Raw genomic sequence first — 14,336 nt, forward strand, 5'->3', positions numbered from 1 at the left:
CGATGCAAAGCGCCGAAGAAAGTTAGAAGAAGAAGATGAGAGATGATGATGATAAAAAGTCGAATCAAAAATAATAAGTATGAATGAAAGATAAAAAATAAAAAAAAAAAAAAGGATAAAAATCGAATTAAAAAGTTGAGGGACTCGGATTGCAATTTTGTGTATAAATGAAGGACCAACGAAGCAAAAAAGTCAAAGAAAAGAGTAAAAAGACGCTTTTACCCTCACATGCCTGGCACATGTCAAAGGTTAACGGCCGATTTAGACGGAAGTTAGACGGAGGGACTCGGATTGCAAAATTTTGCAAATTGAGGGACTCGAAAATCAAAAAAAAAACTTGAGAGACTCGGATTGCAATTTCGTGTATAATTGAAGGACCAACGGAGAAAAAAGTCTATTTTTAGGATTTTATGAATTGTTATTTGAGTCAGATGTTAATCATATTTTAAATTGAGTCGTATTTTAATCATTACTTAAATTGGGACGGATTTTAATCTATGTATGTATAATATTATATATGTATTATATATTAAATATTTATTTTAATCTCCATTTATTATTATGATTATATTTTATTTAACTTATATTTTATAAATTATTTATATGAAAGATGATTTAGATAATAATAATAAAATGAATTAGACAGTAAACCATTTACCCACTTTTGCCCTAGTGTTTAATTTTCAGTGTCACACCTCATCGTTCTTTTATACATCATAGTCAGTTACGGTTGTATTGGGAGCTTTTTAAATATGTTAAAAGAAATTTTACCAAAACATATACATAGGAGCATATACATTAACAAAACCTATATAATATAATTGATTTATGTTTTATTATTACCACGAGCAACAATTTGCACAAACATTCACATATACACAAATCTTATTTCACAAATGTCAACTAAGAACACTTAAGCCATCAAGACCTTATTGTATGAAAGTTGACTTATTAAGTAATCAAAACATATAAAAACACAACATAGGGTATATGCACTCCATTCCTTTAACAGTGATCCTTGTCCCTGATACTGATTTAAATACTTGAAGGAACAATTGTTATGTTTTTAGTATTTTTCCCTTTAAATGCTATTTCAGATTCTTGACTAATATTCAAAGTAGACTGTAACACCACTGACGACAATGCCTTCCAAACTGAAGTGTTGCCAGCTAAGTGTCCAAAAACAGGTCTGCAAAAGTAAAAAACAGTTGACATGTTATGCAAACAAGGTTTAGAGAAGGTTGGGGTGTGAATGACATGAGCTTACCCGTGAGCAATTCCTAATTAAGGGTGGAAACTCATTGGGGTTTCAAAAATATTTTCAAAGCTAATTATATTTGAAATGTAGTTTAGTAGATTAATGTTTAACTCCGAAAAATTATAAATCTCAAAAATATACGGGGTCTTAGAGTTAAATTTAGTGGTGTCATATACATACAATTAAAGAGTACATTGTCATTAAAAGATCCAAAGTACTGCGGTCAAAGGACCCAACACCTACGTGGGTAGAATCGCCCCTGCCCTTGTGCTGCTCGAACTCGACATATTAAAAGCTAGATTCGAGAGGAGCTTAAAGAACTCGAGCCTGAGCTTGAACATATATTCGAGCTCGTTAATACAGTAGCCAACATATATAAATATAAACTAGTCAATCTCGAGCTTGTATAATTTCAAACGAGTCGAGTGAGTTTAATATATTAAGCTCGAAGCGAACCAAGCTCCAGTCTAGCCGAGCTCGAGTTCTAATTAGCTCATTTACACCACTTAGAGTGGGGTTGGGGGGGGGGGGGGGGGGGGGGGGGGGGTATAATGGGATAATATGACTCACTTTGAAGAAGTTACAATAGAAAAAACTTCCATTCCAGAATCATCCGCAATCGCCGCAGTAGCAAAGAATTGGGGAACGATAAACAAGTCGCCTTCTTCAACTTTAGTATCCAATACAGGCTTTCCTTCACTGCCCACCACCCGAATCTGACCACTTCCTTTAACAACATAACTAATCTGAATCGACCCGTTCGCAATGTAACTTGGTGCCAACATAGCATTGCACTCTAACTTCACAAATTTTGCACTTAGACCAATCTCACCAAGCGTAACAATGTTCTTTTCCGTCAAGGATTTCACGAATCCCCCCTCATTCACAAAATCGTCACCTGATGGATTGATAATTGTAGCATAAAGTTTTTCTTTGATGTGTTTACTTGGTTCTGGAAACTTAATTCCAGGCTGCAGTTTAACAAGTAACGCGCCTGGTTGGCTGCTTACAAGACTTTCTGACTCCTTTTGGTCCAGACCAAATGTTTTGCCTACAAAGTCGGATTGAAATCCAGCTAGAAGTCCTAAAACACCCCCTACAAAAAAGTATGTGAATTGACCAGGAACTATGGCTTTGCTCGTATCACCCAAGAACGCGATGACCACATCGGTGTCGCCACCATTGAACCACCATGAAATCACCCCAGCAACAAGTGGAATTACATCCCCTTTCTTGATCAATAAAACCTTTTCTTCTGAATTATTTGGTGTCACTAACCCAACTGTGCAGGAACCTGTTATACACATGTATGAAGCACAAATGTTATGAATGTATATGTATAATTATGTACCATAAATAAATCAACAACAATTGGGCTTGTGTACTCATTAATAACTGTAGTACTACTTTTTTAAAGCACCAGGCCCAGAAGGACCAAAATGGAAACAATAACGTTTTGTAAGCAAGAGGGTTTCTTAGAGCACACGGAGTCGTTGGATTTTTTCACCGTTTTACAAATATAACGCCGGGAAAGGTGGTGGTATCGACTCCCTGCTGGCGTTTTGCCGCCGTTAAACGTCGGCGTTTTTGGCCACCGTTGAATGCATAACGTTGTGTTTGATGTTTAGAATATATCCGTTATTCAATGGATATATTTCATTATATATATATATATATATATATATATATATATATATATATATATATATATATAATTATATACTCTTCTATATAAACACAATACATATATCATATTAAAACACAACACAAAACTTACTCCCAAAAATACTTCTTCAATATTTACTCCAATATTTCATCTATATAATCAAAATAATGTCTTCGTCACCGTCTTCTAACAAAGAGTATTTGATGCAAGTGCTCGATATAACAGACAACGATGCGTTAGAAAGTGAAAATGGGGCGGAAAGTTCAAACACAAGTCGTTACATAGAACGTGAACATGAAGAATCACATTTACGTCTTATTACCGACTAATTTGTTGAAGGTTGCAAATATACCGACGAAAATTTCAAAAGGAGCTTTCAGAAGAGTTACGCGATAGGGATATGCATGAAGGCCTACGATCGAATTTGGTTGAACATCTACGGGTTAGGATTCTCTCATTAAGTTGACTAGTCAATTTACTTTTAACATGTAGATCAATGTAATATTAAAACAAATAAATGAACGGAGTAATAAATTATGGGTGATGATATGTACACAACCAATTTTTGTTATGTACACAATCATCATTCTTTACAGTGTTGTACTGTACAACACTTTAAAGCATGATGGTTGTGTACATAACAAAAACAGGTTGCGTACATATCAATCCCCATAAATTATGGCCTTTTATTTTTTCTAGATATGACATGATCAACTATGTTAAAATGTAACCGAAGAGGATTCTACCATTTATCTGGGAAATTGATTTATTTCATCAAATATGAGCCCCCTATTTTTATTTTACTAGAAGTCCGCATTATTCAGAGGGTACTTAACCACATTCGCGATCATATATCACTCACACATACATTAAAAGGAAACTTAAACCGTAACAACCCTAGCAGTACGGTTGAAAGTTGGGGAAGCTAATTGTTGGTAGTACCACACGTTTTCCACCTTCGTTTTAGAGACTGATAATCAATCTCTTCTTTCCAGCGACGCTTAAAGACGTGACAGTACTTGTGGTGTTTTTTAATTTTGAAAAATGACGGAGCCAATCACGCTATCGTTGGCTCGGATCTTATAATTTCCTCTTGAATGTATTAAGAACAAAATTAATTAGGCGTAAAAAGTTATTCTTTCCTATAATAAGAGATTTTAATTTTATATGTTCTTTGCATAAACTTCTTGAAATCTATACTAAATTATATTATCATATAAAATGATGATGTCATAATTAAAGATTATTCAAGTCTAAAAAATTCATAAATAAAGAAAAAATTTTAAGCCCCTCATGATAATGTCATTAAAATAATTAATTATTTTTAATGAAAATATTAACATATTAATTGTACAATATATGAAGCATTATGTACAACCTTATAATAAAATACTCTCATGATCATATGTACAATATTTGAAGCATCATGTACAACCTTATGGTAAAACACCTCCATAACCATATATACAATATTTGAAATATTATGTACAACCTTATGATAAAACACCCTCATGACCATATGTACAAACTTTAGAACAAATTGTACAATCTTTTACAAAACACCCCATGAACACATGTACAAACTTTGAAGCATATTGTGCAACCTTCATATAATAATTGTATTTTAGTTTTTAAAAAAAAATTAAAAAGACATTTGTTATTACTAATAATTATTATTAAAAATATAAACACTCAATTTTAGAGCAAACTTTATTATTATTATTATTCAAATATGAATTCTCTTTACGGGATTAATTACGTTACATATGTATGCGAAATACATATCTCAATAAAATATTGTAATGTAGCTTTAATGACAAGAAAATAATAATTGTGATGAAAATTGGAAGAAAGTGCTGGGAGAAATAAATGTAGTTAATTTATTCTGACCAAGTTAAGTATATCAATATGTTTGTATAAATAACGACAAGTTTCTTAGTCGGAATCTGTAGTTCCACGGGTCAAACTAAATGACTTTAGCATTTACGTTCACTTAATATCTAAAACATATCATTAAACTGTTTTGTTTAAACAAATCCGTGGTTCAACGGGTCATTTCACTCGTGTTAGTGTTAGTATTGATAGTCTTACGTTAATTATAATGAAGTAATGATAGTTTATGGGGAAATATGAGATGCTTCCTATGAATATTTATTACCTTATACGGAGTCATATATATTCCACGCATGTTTATCAACTTACCAAAAATAGTACTCCAACATACTTTAGATTTCATGATGAAATATGATAAAAAGATACCTTCAACAACAAAACCTATTTTGGAAGAATCGGAATAGTGAGGAATAGCAAAGCCCAGAGGATGGAGTAGAAGTTTTCCGGCACCGAGCTTAGACTCAGTTAACAAAGGTGTATTCGCGTTGGACCATAAATAATATCCACCACTATCTCCCTCAAATGCCGTTTGATCGGCCTTCCCCACAGTCACTTTTGTATCCATCTTGTTATCAAAGTTAAATTTCTAAAACTTTGATGACGAGATTGAGAGTATGCAAGTATGAATCTCTATGGCTAGTTATAATGGTTACTTATATAGAATAAAATGTAAAGGTGACTGTTCTTAATTGATGTCTTGCCTTTTGACTTTGGATGCTTAATTAATAGGGATGTTGGAAATTGCATTTTCAGAATGATTAATTGATCATGTTGTAAAATGCATATAATCTATTTAGGGTGTGTAACTAGAAGTTTGGGAGAATCAATCATATGCGTTTTAGAAGTTACAAAATGTAATTATTGACAAGTAACTTACTTTTACTACAGCTAAACGTAATTTTTTACTTTTTTCACATTTACCATAATACTTTCGAATAAAATTTGGATCTATAGTTATTGTTAGGGATGGTAACGGGCGAAAAAAAATTCGTGATTCGCGGGTACCCGTGTCCGTGACGGCCGGGTATTTATGAAAAATGTACCTGCGGGTATGGTTTCGGTAAAATTTTGTATCCGTTGGCGGGTCGCGGGTATTTCATACTCGTCGCTGGTAAAACCTGACCCATCAATCTGTGATGCCCGTTTGAGCTACTCGCGGGTATACCCGTTTACCCGCAAACATATACTTAATTATATATTATATAATTTAATTTTTGTAGTATATTTTCATAATTATTCTTGAGTTTACCCGCAGGTAGTGGGTATTCGTGACTAAAAATTAGTTAGAAGTGCACATTTTGTAAACTCACGGGTTGCGGGTACTCGCGGGTCGTGGATACGGGCAGAAAATCTTACCTGTTGGCGGGTAAACGGGTACCCGCGGATAAAAGAAAATTTGGCGGGCGGATCGCGGGTATTAAGGACCTGTGTCCGTTGCTCGCGGGTGTCATTCCTGGTTATTGTGGCTAAATTTTTAAATCGACTCAAATAAGGGATATAATGGAATCTAGGTAAATGTCATATATAGGTGAACATTACCTCAATTTTAATTTAGTATTTGGATCTACATTGTAAGGGAAATGATATTTCCATCATCCAAATTACTTTTTCCACCAAACATATGCATTATCTTCTTGTACAGTACAACCAATTAATGCACAGTTTATGGTGGAAGAAGTAATTTGAATGATGGATATATCAATTCACATATTGTAGTTGAATTCTAGATTATAAACTAGCAAGGTAGGGATGCACTTTAACACAAATACAAGTTCTGTAATTAAAATATTATTTTAATTTTTAATAATTTATTATTACAAAATGCTAGATTCGTCCCTGTGCTTTTTTGATGGATTTGGTCCCGGTGGTTTGTAAAAGTTGCTGATTTAGTCCCTCTGACCGACGGCCGTCAAAAAAGGCCGTTAACTCCAGTCATGTGCCAGACATGTGAGGGTATTTTCGTCAGTTTCTTTCATTTATTAGCAAAATTGATGAAATGGTCCCTGTGGTTTGTACCAAAATTGCTGAATTGATCCCTGTGGTTTGTACCAAGGTTGCTGAATTTGTTGAATCTTCATCTTCCCCAATTTTTGTTAAATCTTGTCTTCCTCAATTTATTAATCTAAAACCAACACCAATTTGTATGTCTAAATGTCAATATTAGAGCACAATTACATACACAAACAATCAGATCTAAGTATCTTTCAGACGACGGCAGCCCAAAAACACAAAATTAACACACGAAACTATGGACAAAGATGTGTTGGACCAAATTTAACGCATCTACGTTTTTATTTTTTTGAAACACGAAAAGAATCGATCTAAACAGCTCGATTTTGGTCAATATTTTTCGAACTAAAAAAGTGATCAAACACCCATCAAATGATCGAATTAATCTATGAAATTTTGAAGAAATGATCACTAGTTGAGTGTTAACATTTCTTCTTTTTCAGATTTCGCTAAAACATATCGGAATTAAAACCTACGAAAATCAATTTTCGAACAAAAATGCTTAAAAACTCGAATTTTTGTTATTGATTCGATCTGGACAGTGAAGAAGGTTAGGTTTAGGCTCAGGAACTCGAATCCGTGCTCATATTGAAGTTTAATCCACAAAATGATATATGCCTAATTTCGATGAAGAACATGAAGAACAATGATGAAAATGAAGATGAACTCTGAACTGATGTAGGGATGAAACCAGCATTTTTGAACAAAACACAGAGACCAATTCAGCAATTTTGGTACAAACCACAGGGATCATTTCAGCAATTTTGCTAATAAATGAAAGAAACTGACAAAAATACCCTCACATGTCTGGCACATGACTGGAGTTAACGGCCTTTTTTGACGGCCGTCAGTCAGAGGGACTAAATCAGCAACTTTTACAAACCACCGGGACCAAATCCATCAAAAAAAAGCACAGGGACAAAACTAGCATTTTGGTACAAACCACAGGAACTATTTCAGTAATTTTGTCATAAAATAATTAAAAATATCATAAGTTAAATCTGGTAAAAAAAATTAAACGTTTAATTGAACAATTATTTTGGAATTGTTATAATTAGGTAGGCTTATAACTACCTATAGTGGCCTGGTTCTTGACTGTAGACTACTAATAAGTATATAGAGAGAATATGAGAGAAGTATGTGTTTTCTTAATATTCTCAAAGTGTGCACCTTATGAGCTTACATAACACATATATTTATACTAATAAAAATCTACTATACAATATATATAATAATAATAAAATTACCATCCATAATTGACCTTTATAACACTCTGTGACAACCCGGAAATTTTCAACCAAATTTAAACTTTAATCTTTATATGTTTCCGACACGATAAGCAATATTTGTTAAGTTAATTTTTAAGAATTTTAAACTATGTTCATACATTCATTCAACCTCGGCCAAGTTCCAACGATTCACGAACCATTAAACGAATATGATTATATATGTATATGTGTATATATATTATAACTTGAAACGTAAACAAAATATTAGATTAAATACTTTATATGATTGTATCTGTTTCAAAATGTTTATCAATGGAATTAGAATATAAGATCAAATGATTGAATTATCAGATATATTGAATTATGATTACAAGTCTCTGTTGAAAGGCCCATGTTGATTTGTGAAATCTTTCCATTTGAACAATATTCAGAAAATGGTAAAGTGATTTATAAATAAGAACAAATTGTCAATCATTGAGAACTGGACAAAGGATAGTGGAAGATTGAATCTCATAAAGACTCGATTGATCTATTTAGTTTCAAACGTACAAAAACGTTTTCAGTTTAAAAAGAATTTTATTATTAAAACGTATATAACTTTTATAAATATCTAGAACCACTTTTGACAACTCATTACTTAACTAGTATGATAAAGATAACGATATTTATATTTTATTTTATTAAATATATATGACGATTTAAATTAATATTATATATATTTATACGCGTATTATACGTACATAGTTTTATATTTTTACTATACTTAAACTTTACCTTTACTTTATTTTTACTTTACTTTAACTTTAATAATTCACTTTAATAATTCATACTTTAATAATTCACTTTAATAATTCATACTTTAATAATTCACTTTAATAATTCATACTTTAATAATTCACTTTAATAATTTATACTTTAATAATTCACTTTAATAATTCAAAAATCTATTATAAATAGAATTCAATAGGTTTCATTATTTCATAGAAACTTAAAAATATTTTTCTCTAAACTCTCTCAATCGATTTACATATATATATTTACTCCGTATTATTTCAAGATATTATTAGTAAACATAAAATATTACGACGGAGTGCTGTCCGAGTGATTTCGAAGTTGTTTTTCGAGTGGGATAGGATTAAGGAAATTATGGGTTATAGCTATGGAGGTGATTGAGTATGGTTCATGGGTATGCTCGTGAGGTCAATATAGTGTTTATCATTTCCGTTGCGTCTACGTACATTTCCTGCAATATTGAATCTCAATATTGATACGTGAGTACTCATAATTTAACTTTTACATACTAATAGTGTATCCCTGACTAGTGCTCGAGTATTTAGGATTATGCATGCTTGTACTTTTGATATTGCCCTTAGACAGGTTAGATTGAATCTTGAATTAGTTACACTTGCGGTTTAGATAAGGTATAAGATATGCATGTCCTTGGAAAGCTAGCGAAAAATTAAGAACTTTTCCTTTAGATATCGAATGGTTTCGATGAACGGATTAGAAGTTATAATCAATTGAATTTTAGATATTTTTATTAAAAATGATTATTATTATCGTCGTTTTTATCATCGTTCTAGTTTTATCTTATTATTATCATTATTATTATCTTTATCAATAAAAGGGATTTATCATTAAAAATATTATTTTTTTTTATTATTACTATCGTTATTATCGTTAAAGTTATAATTAGTATTATTATTATTATCCAATTATTATTATTATTATTATTATTATTATTATTATTATTATTATTATTATTATTATTATTATTATTATTGGTATTATTATTATTATTATTATCATTATTAATATGTATATCATTATTTAAAAATGGTTATTGTTATTGTTATTATTATTATTACTATATTATCATTAAGATAATTATTAGCATTATCGTTAATAATGTTATAGTAACTATCATTATTAATATTAGTGTAATTAAAACAAATATTTGTAACACCTAATTATTTTGATTACTATTATTATCATTATTATGAACACGATATAAAAGACGATTAAAAGCTATTAAATGAAACGATTAGGAAATAATGGGTAAGAGTATCATGATGAAATTAAAATATTATAAGATATTGATTTAGATAAAATTATCGTTCTTATTATTTTTATCATTACTATTATTATTAAAAGTATCGTTAGTATTAAAACTATTATTTTAACAAAAATTATCATTTTAATAGAAATGTCATTGTTATTATAAAATATCATTATTATTATTATTTTAAATAGAATTATTATTTTAAAGATAATATTAAAAATTATTGTAAATATTAAAGTTATCATAATTAGAATTATCGTTTTATCATAATGTCATCTTAGTAATTATAAATATTGATATTTTTATAATAATAATTATTATTACAAAATAATACAACTTTTACTTACTAACATTATAGATATTATTTTATCAAATAAATATGTGATACAAACATATTTTACTACGTGTAATAACTTACTTTAATAATACCTATCATATTATCTTTATGATGTTAAATGAACCCTATAAATTTTATTACTTAATATATATAAAAGTATATTTTATTATATAAATTTAATATAAAATTTTATTTATTAATAAATAAATTATATTATTTACTCTAATAAATCTTTTAAAAAATATTTAAAAATATAAAATGACGATATTTAAACTATATATTAATCATGTATAGATTTTTGGAAATTATTTTGAGTCAAATTTACTTTTGTTGACTTTTGCATATTAGTCTCGAGCATTAGGATTGTGGTACACTATGACTTGACCTAATTTGTTAGACAAATATTGACCAACACATAAATATATATAATTAATTTAGGTTCGTGAATTCGAGGTCAACCTTGCACTTGTTCAATGACGTTATATGTATTTTTACTACGAAATATAGTATGGTGAGTTTCATTTACCTTTTTACCCTTTATATTTTTGGGACTGAGAATACATGCGCTTTTATAAATAATTTACAAAATAGACACAAGTACGTGAAACTACATTCTATGGTTGAATTATTGAAATCGAATATGCCCCTTTTTATTAAGTCTGGTAATCTAAGAATTAGGGAACATACACCCTAATTGACGCGAATTCTAAAGATAGATCTATTGGGCCTAACAAACCCCATCCAAAGTACCAGATGCTTTAGTACTTCGAAATTTATATCATGTCCGAATGAGGATCCCGGAATGATAGGGGATATTCTTATATGTATCTAGTTAATGTCGGTTACCAGGTGTTCACCATATGAATGATTATTTTTGTCTCTATGCATGAGACGTATATTTATGAGAACTGGAAATGAAATTCTTGTGGTCTATTAAAATGATAAAAATAAATGATTATGATAAACTAATGAACTCACCAACCTTTTGGTTGACACTTTAAAACATGTTTATTCTCAGGTGTTAAAGAAATCTTCCGTTGTGCATTTGCTCATTTTAAAGATATTACTTGGAGTCTTTCATAGCATATTTCGAAGAACGTTTCATTCGAGTCATTGAGTTCATCAAAGATTATTATTAAATCAATTTATAGTTCGATAGTGGATATAAGATTATTATTAAATCAATTTATAGTTCGATAGTGGATATTATGAAATGGTATGCATGCCTGTCAATTTTCGATGTAAAGAAAGATTGTCTTTTAAAAACGAATGCAATGTTTGTAAAATGTATCATATAGAGGTCAAATACCTCGCAATGTAATCAACTATTATGAATCGTTTATAATGTATATGAACGGGTCCTTTCAGTTGGTATCAGAGCGGTGGTCTTAGCGAACCAGGTCTGCATTAGTGTGTCTAACTGATAAGTCGATAGGATGCATTAGTGAGTCTGGACTTCGACCGTGTCTGCATGTCAAACATTTTGCTTATCATTTTGTGTCAAAAATTAACTACTTATGATCCTCAGGAAATTACATGCTTATCATTTTTAGTCTAAGACACGTCTTGCTGCATTGATTGCATGAATAGTGTATAGACAAAAATTCATATCTTAGCATATCTGCTAAATCATATCTTATCGTATCTGTTACTTTAAACTTTGCCTGACATATCCCGCAAAGTCCTCCGTAATCTACGAAATCTTTTGATATATATATATATATATATATATATATATATATATATATATATATATATATATTATATATATATATATATATATATATATATATATATATATTCTATGTAATTAGAATACCATCCCTTAGCCAAAATCCTTTCATATTGAAAAAAAAATCCTTTATCCAATCGTACGAAATGGAATTCGTCATCAGTTCAAGTCACTCAGATTCCGAAATGGAATCCCATTCAAGCTCTGAAAGCAGTGTGACCGGAATAGATCAACCAATCAGTTATCACCTATTCTGGATGAATTGGGGATGAGTTCGTAGCCTCCTCAATCATTGGAGACAAGAAGAAGGTGATCCCTTCCATCCACCACATTGCCCTCTTGACGAAGAACCTGAAGCACTTACCGGCGAACCTGTCCGAAATACCATGTTCTTGCTCATTTCCAGAGTATCTCGTCACGATTATATATTATATCAAATTTTAGATTTTATTTATCCGCTCGTCCGAACCGACAATCACCCCGGTGTAATAGAAGAAGTCAACGAGCTTCGCGCTCGGGTAGTGGCTTTGGAGAATATGGTGCAGAGATTATTAACACCAGCAGCAGCATCAGCAGCATAACCAGTACCACCGTCATCAATGCCAACAGTACCATTACCACCTCCAACCACAACCGCATCGTAAACCTCAACTTCACAATCTGTCCCACGAGCATCAACGTCATACGCACCATAGATACCAAGGAGTACCAACAACAATAACTGACGAAGTATTAATTCATAACTTCATTGGAGAAACATTCTGCGGCGATTATGTAATCTCTAAAGTCTTAGAGATTATCTAATCTAGCCCTAACCATAAATCAGTTAAGCGAACCAAAATGATAGAAGGAAGAGTAGAAACCCTGACAAAAATGGTGTGTGATTAACAAGCTAAACTTGCTTTACCAACAGCATCAACAGTACCGTTAGCGTTACCAGCATCGTCAGTACAGTCAACATCCGAATCAACAACACCGATAACATCACAAACTCCGTCAGTTCAAGAATCATTGTAGACATCATTACGAATCAATAACGTGTATATTGTATCAACGAGTTATGAAGAATTAACTCATTCCCTCTGAAGAAATTATATGTATATTATATATATATATATATATATATATATATATATATATATATATATATATATATATATATTTTGAAATAAATCTTTCCGTGCTAAGCTATTGTGTGTGAATCTTAACTACTCGGTTAATTCATATTACAAATATGCAATAATGTACATCCTTTGGCCGCAACTTAACCAGCGTTAACTACAATCTCTGTCGTAATTCAACAAATTCCAATTCATAATAAATCAAGTATATATTTAATTTTACACTTTCATCATCGATGTACACGAAACTTTTCAGATAACATCATTCGTACTTTGCGAAATTCACAAGAATTCCACGAACCGAACATCATACATCAACAAATAACGAAGTATTGATTCATAATTTCAATGTCATTAAAGAAATACTGCGTAAAAGTTATGTACTTTTTAAAGCCTTTAGGGAGTATTCAATTCTAGTTTCAACCGTAAATCAAATGAGTTTAATTTAACATTAACTCATTAAATCTATGTTACATCTGAAGAAAATATACATATATATATTTTCATAAAGACTGTAATAAAATTCTTTTGTACAAAATATTAATTATGAAAAATTTTTTTAACGGGTAGGTAATACCCGAGAGATATATAAATTAACAAATAATATGTTACATTCTTCGAATCTGATTCAGCAAATCATCCATTATACTCCCTACTTTCACAACAATATACATTCTTTTATAGAAATCAAAACAACCATACTCATTCAAAATTTAAATACATATTCTGATTTTGAAATCTCAAAATTCAACTCGAGATATGACCAAAATCATCACTCTTAGATCCTTACATCTTTCACAAGCTATATTTTGACTTCAAAACTGTGTTAGAACATCAAATGTATGTTAACGATTACAATCTGTGTTCAAACCCTTCGAAAATTTCTGAAGACACTTCGAATGATGAGCAATCGAGATGATGATCCAACCACATGTTACCCACAGTTATGTACCCGAAAAACTCTTAAAACCAAAGTAAAAGTTTAAACAACGTATCCGCGTCAGATTCTTTGGCATTTATTAGCAAAA

At 30.7% G+C, this 14,336-nt stretch overlaps 1 protein-coding gene across 1 annotated transcript; it reads right to left on the reverse strand.

Moving 5' to 3' along the window:
- Nucleotides 1–1,035: 1,035 nt before the first annotated feature.
- On the reverse strand, nt 1,036–5,382 carry LOC139887856 (glutelin type-D 1-like). The gene is made up of 3 exons (XM_071870907.1): nt 5,184–5,382; nt 1,829–2,552; nt 1,036–1,189 (listed from the first exon to the last, which is right to left on the reverse strand). The coding sequence occupies exons 1-3, from the start codon at nt 5,380–5,382 to the stop codon at nt 1,036–1,038; spliced, it is 1,077 nt and encodes a 358-aa protein (XP_071727008.1).
- Between the last annotated feature and the right edge of the window lie 8,954 nt (nt 5,383–14,336).

This window comes from Rutidosis leptorrhynchoides, chromosome 2 (genome assembly GCF_046630445.1).
Source record: "Rutidosis leptorrhynchoides isolate AG116_Rl617_1_P2 chromosome 2, CSIRO_AGI_Rlap_v1, whole genome shotgun sequence".
In the NCBI taxonomy this organism is placed as follows: domain Eukaryota; kingdom Viridiplantae; phylum Streptophyta; class Magnoliopsida; order Asterales; family Asteraceae; genus Rutidosis; species Rutidosis leptorrhynchoides.

What these genes read in the sequence shown, in the direction of transcription:
- LOC139887856 (XM_071870907.1), bottom strand. Translation starts at nt 5,382, where the DNA reads ATGGATACAAAAGTGACTGTGGGGAAGGCCGATCAAACGGCATTTGAG. An exon ending in AATAGGTTTTGTTGTTGAAG is followed by an intron (nt 2,553 to 5,183) that starts GTATCTTTTTAT and finishes TGTGTATAACAG; the next exon opens with GTTCCTGCACAGTTGGGTTA. An exon ending in TCTATTGTAACTTCTTCAAA is followed by an intron (nt 1,190 to 1,828) that starts GTGAGTCATATT and finishes TTACTTTTGCAG; the next exon opens with ACCTGTTTTTGGACACTTAG.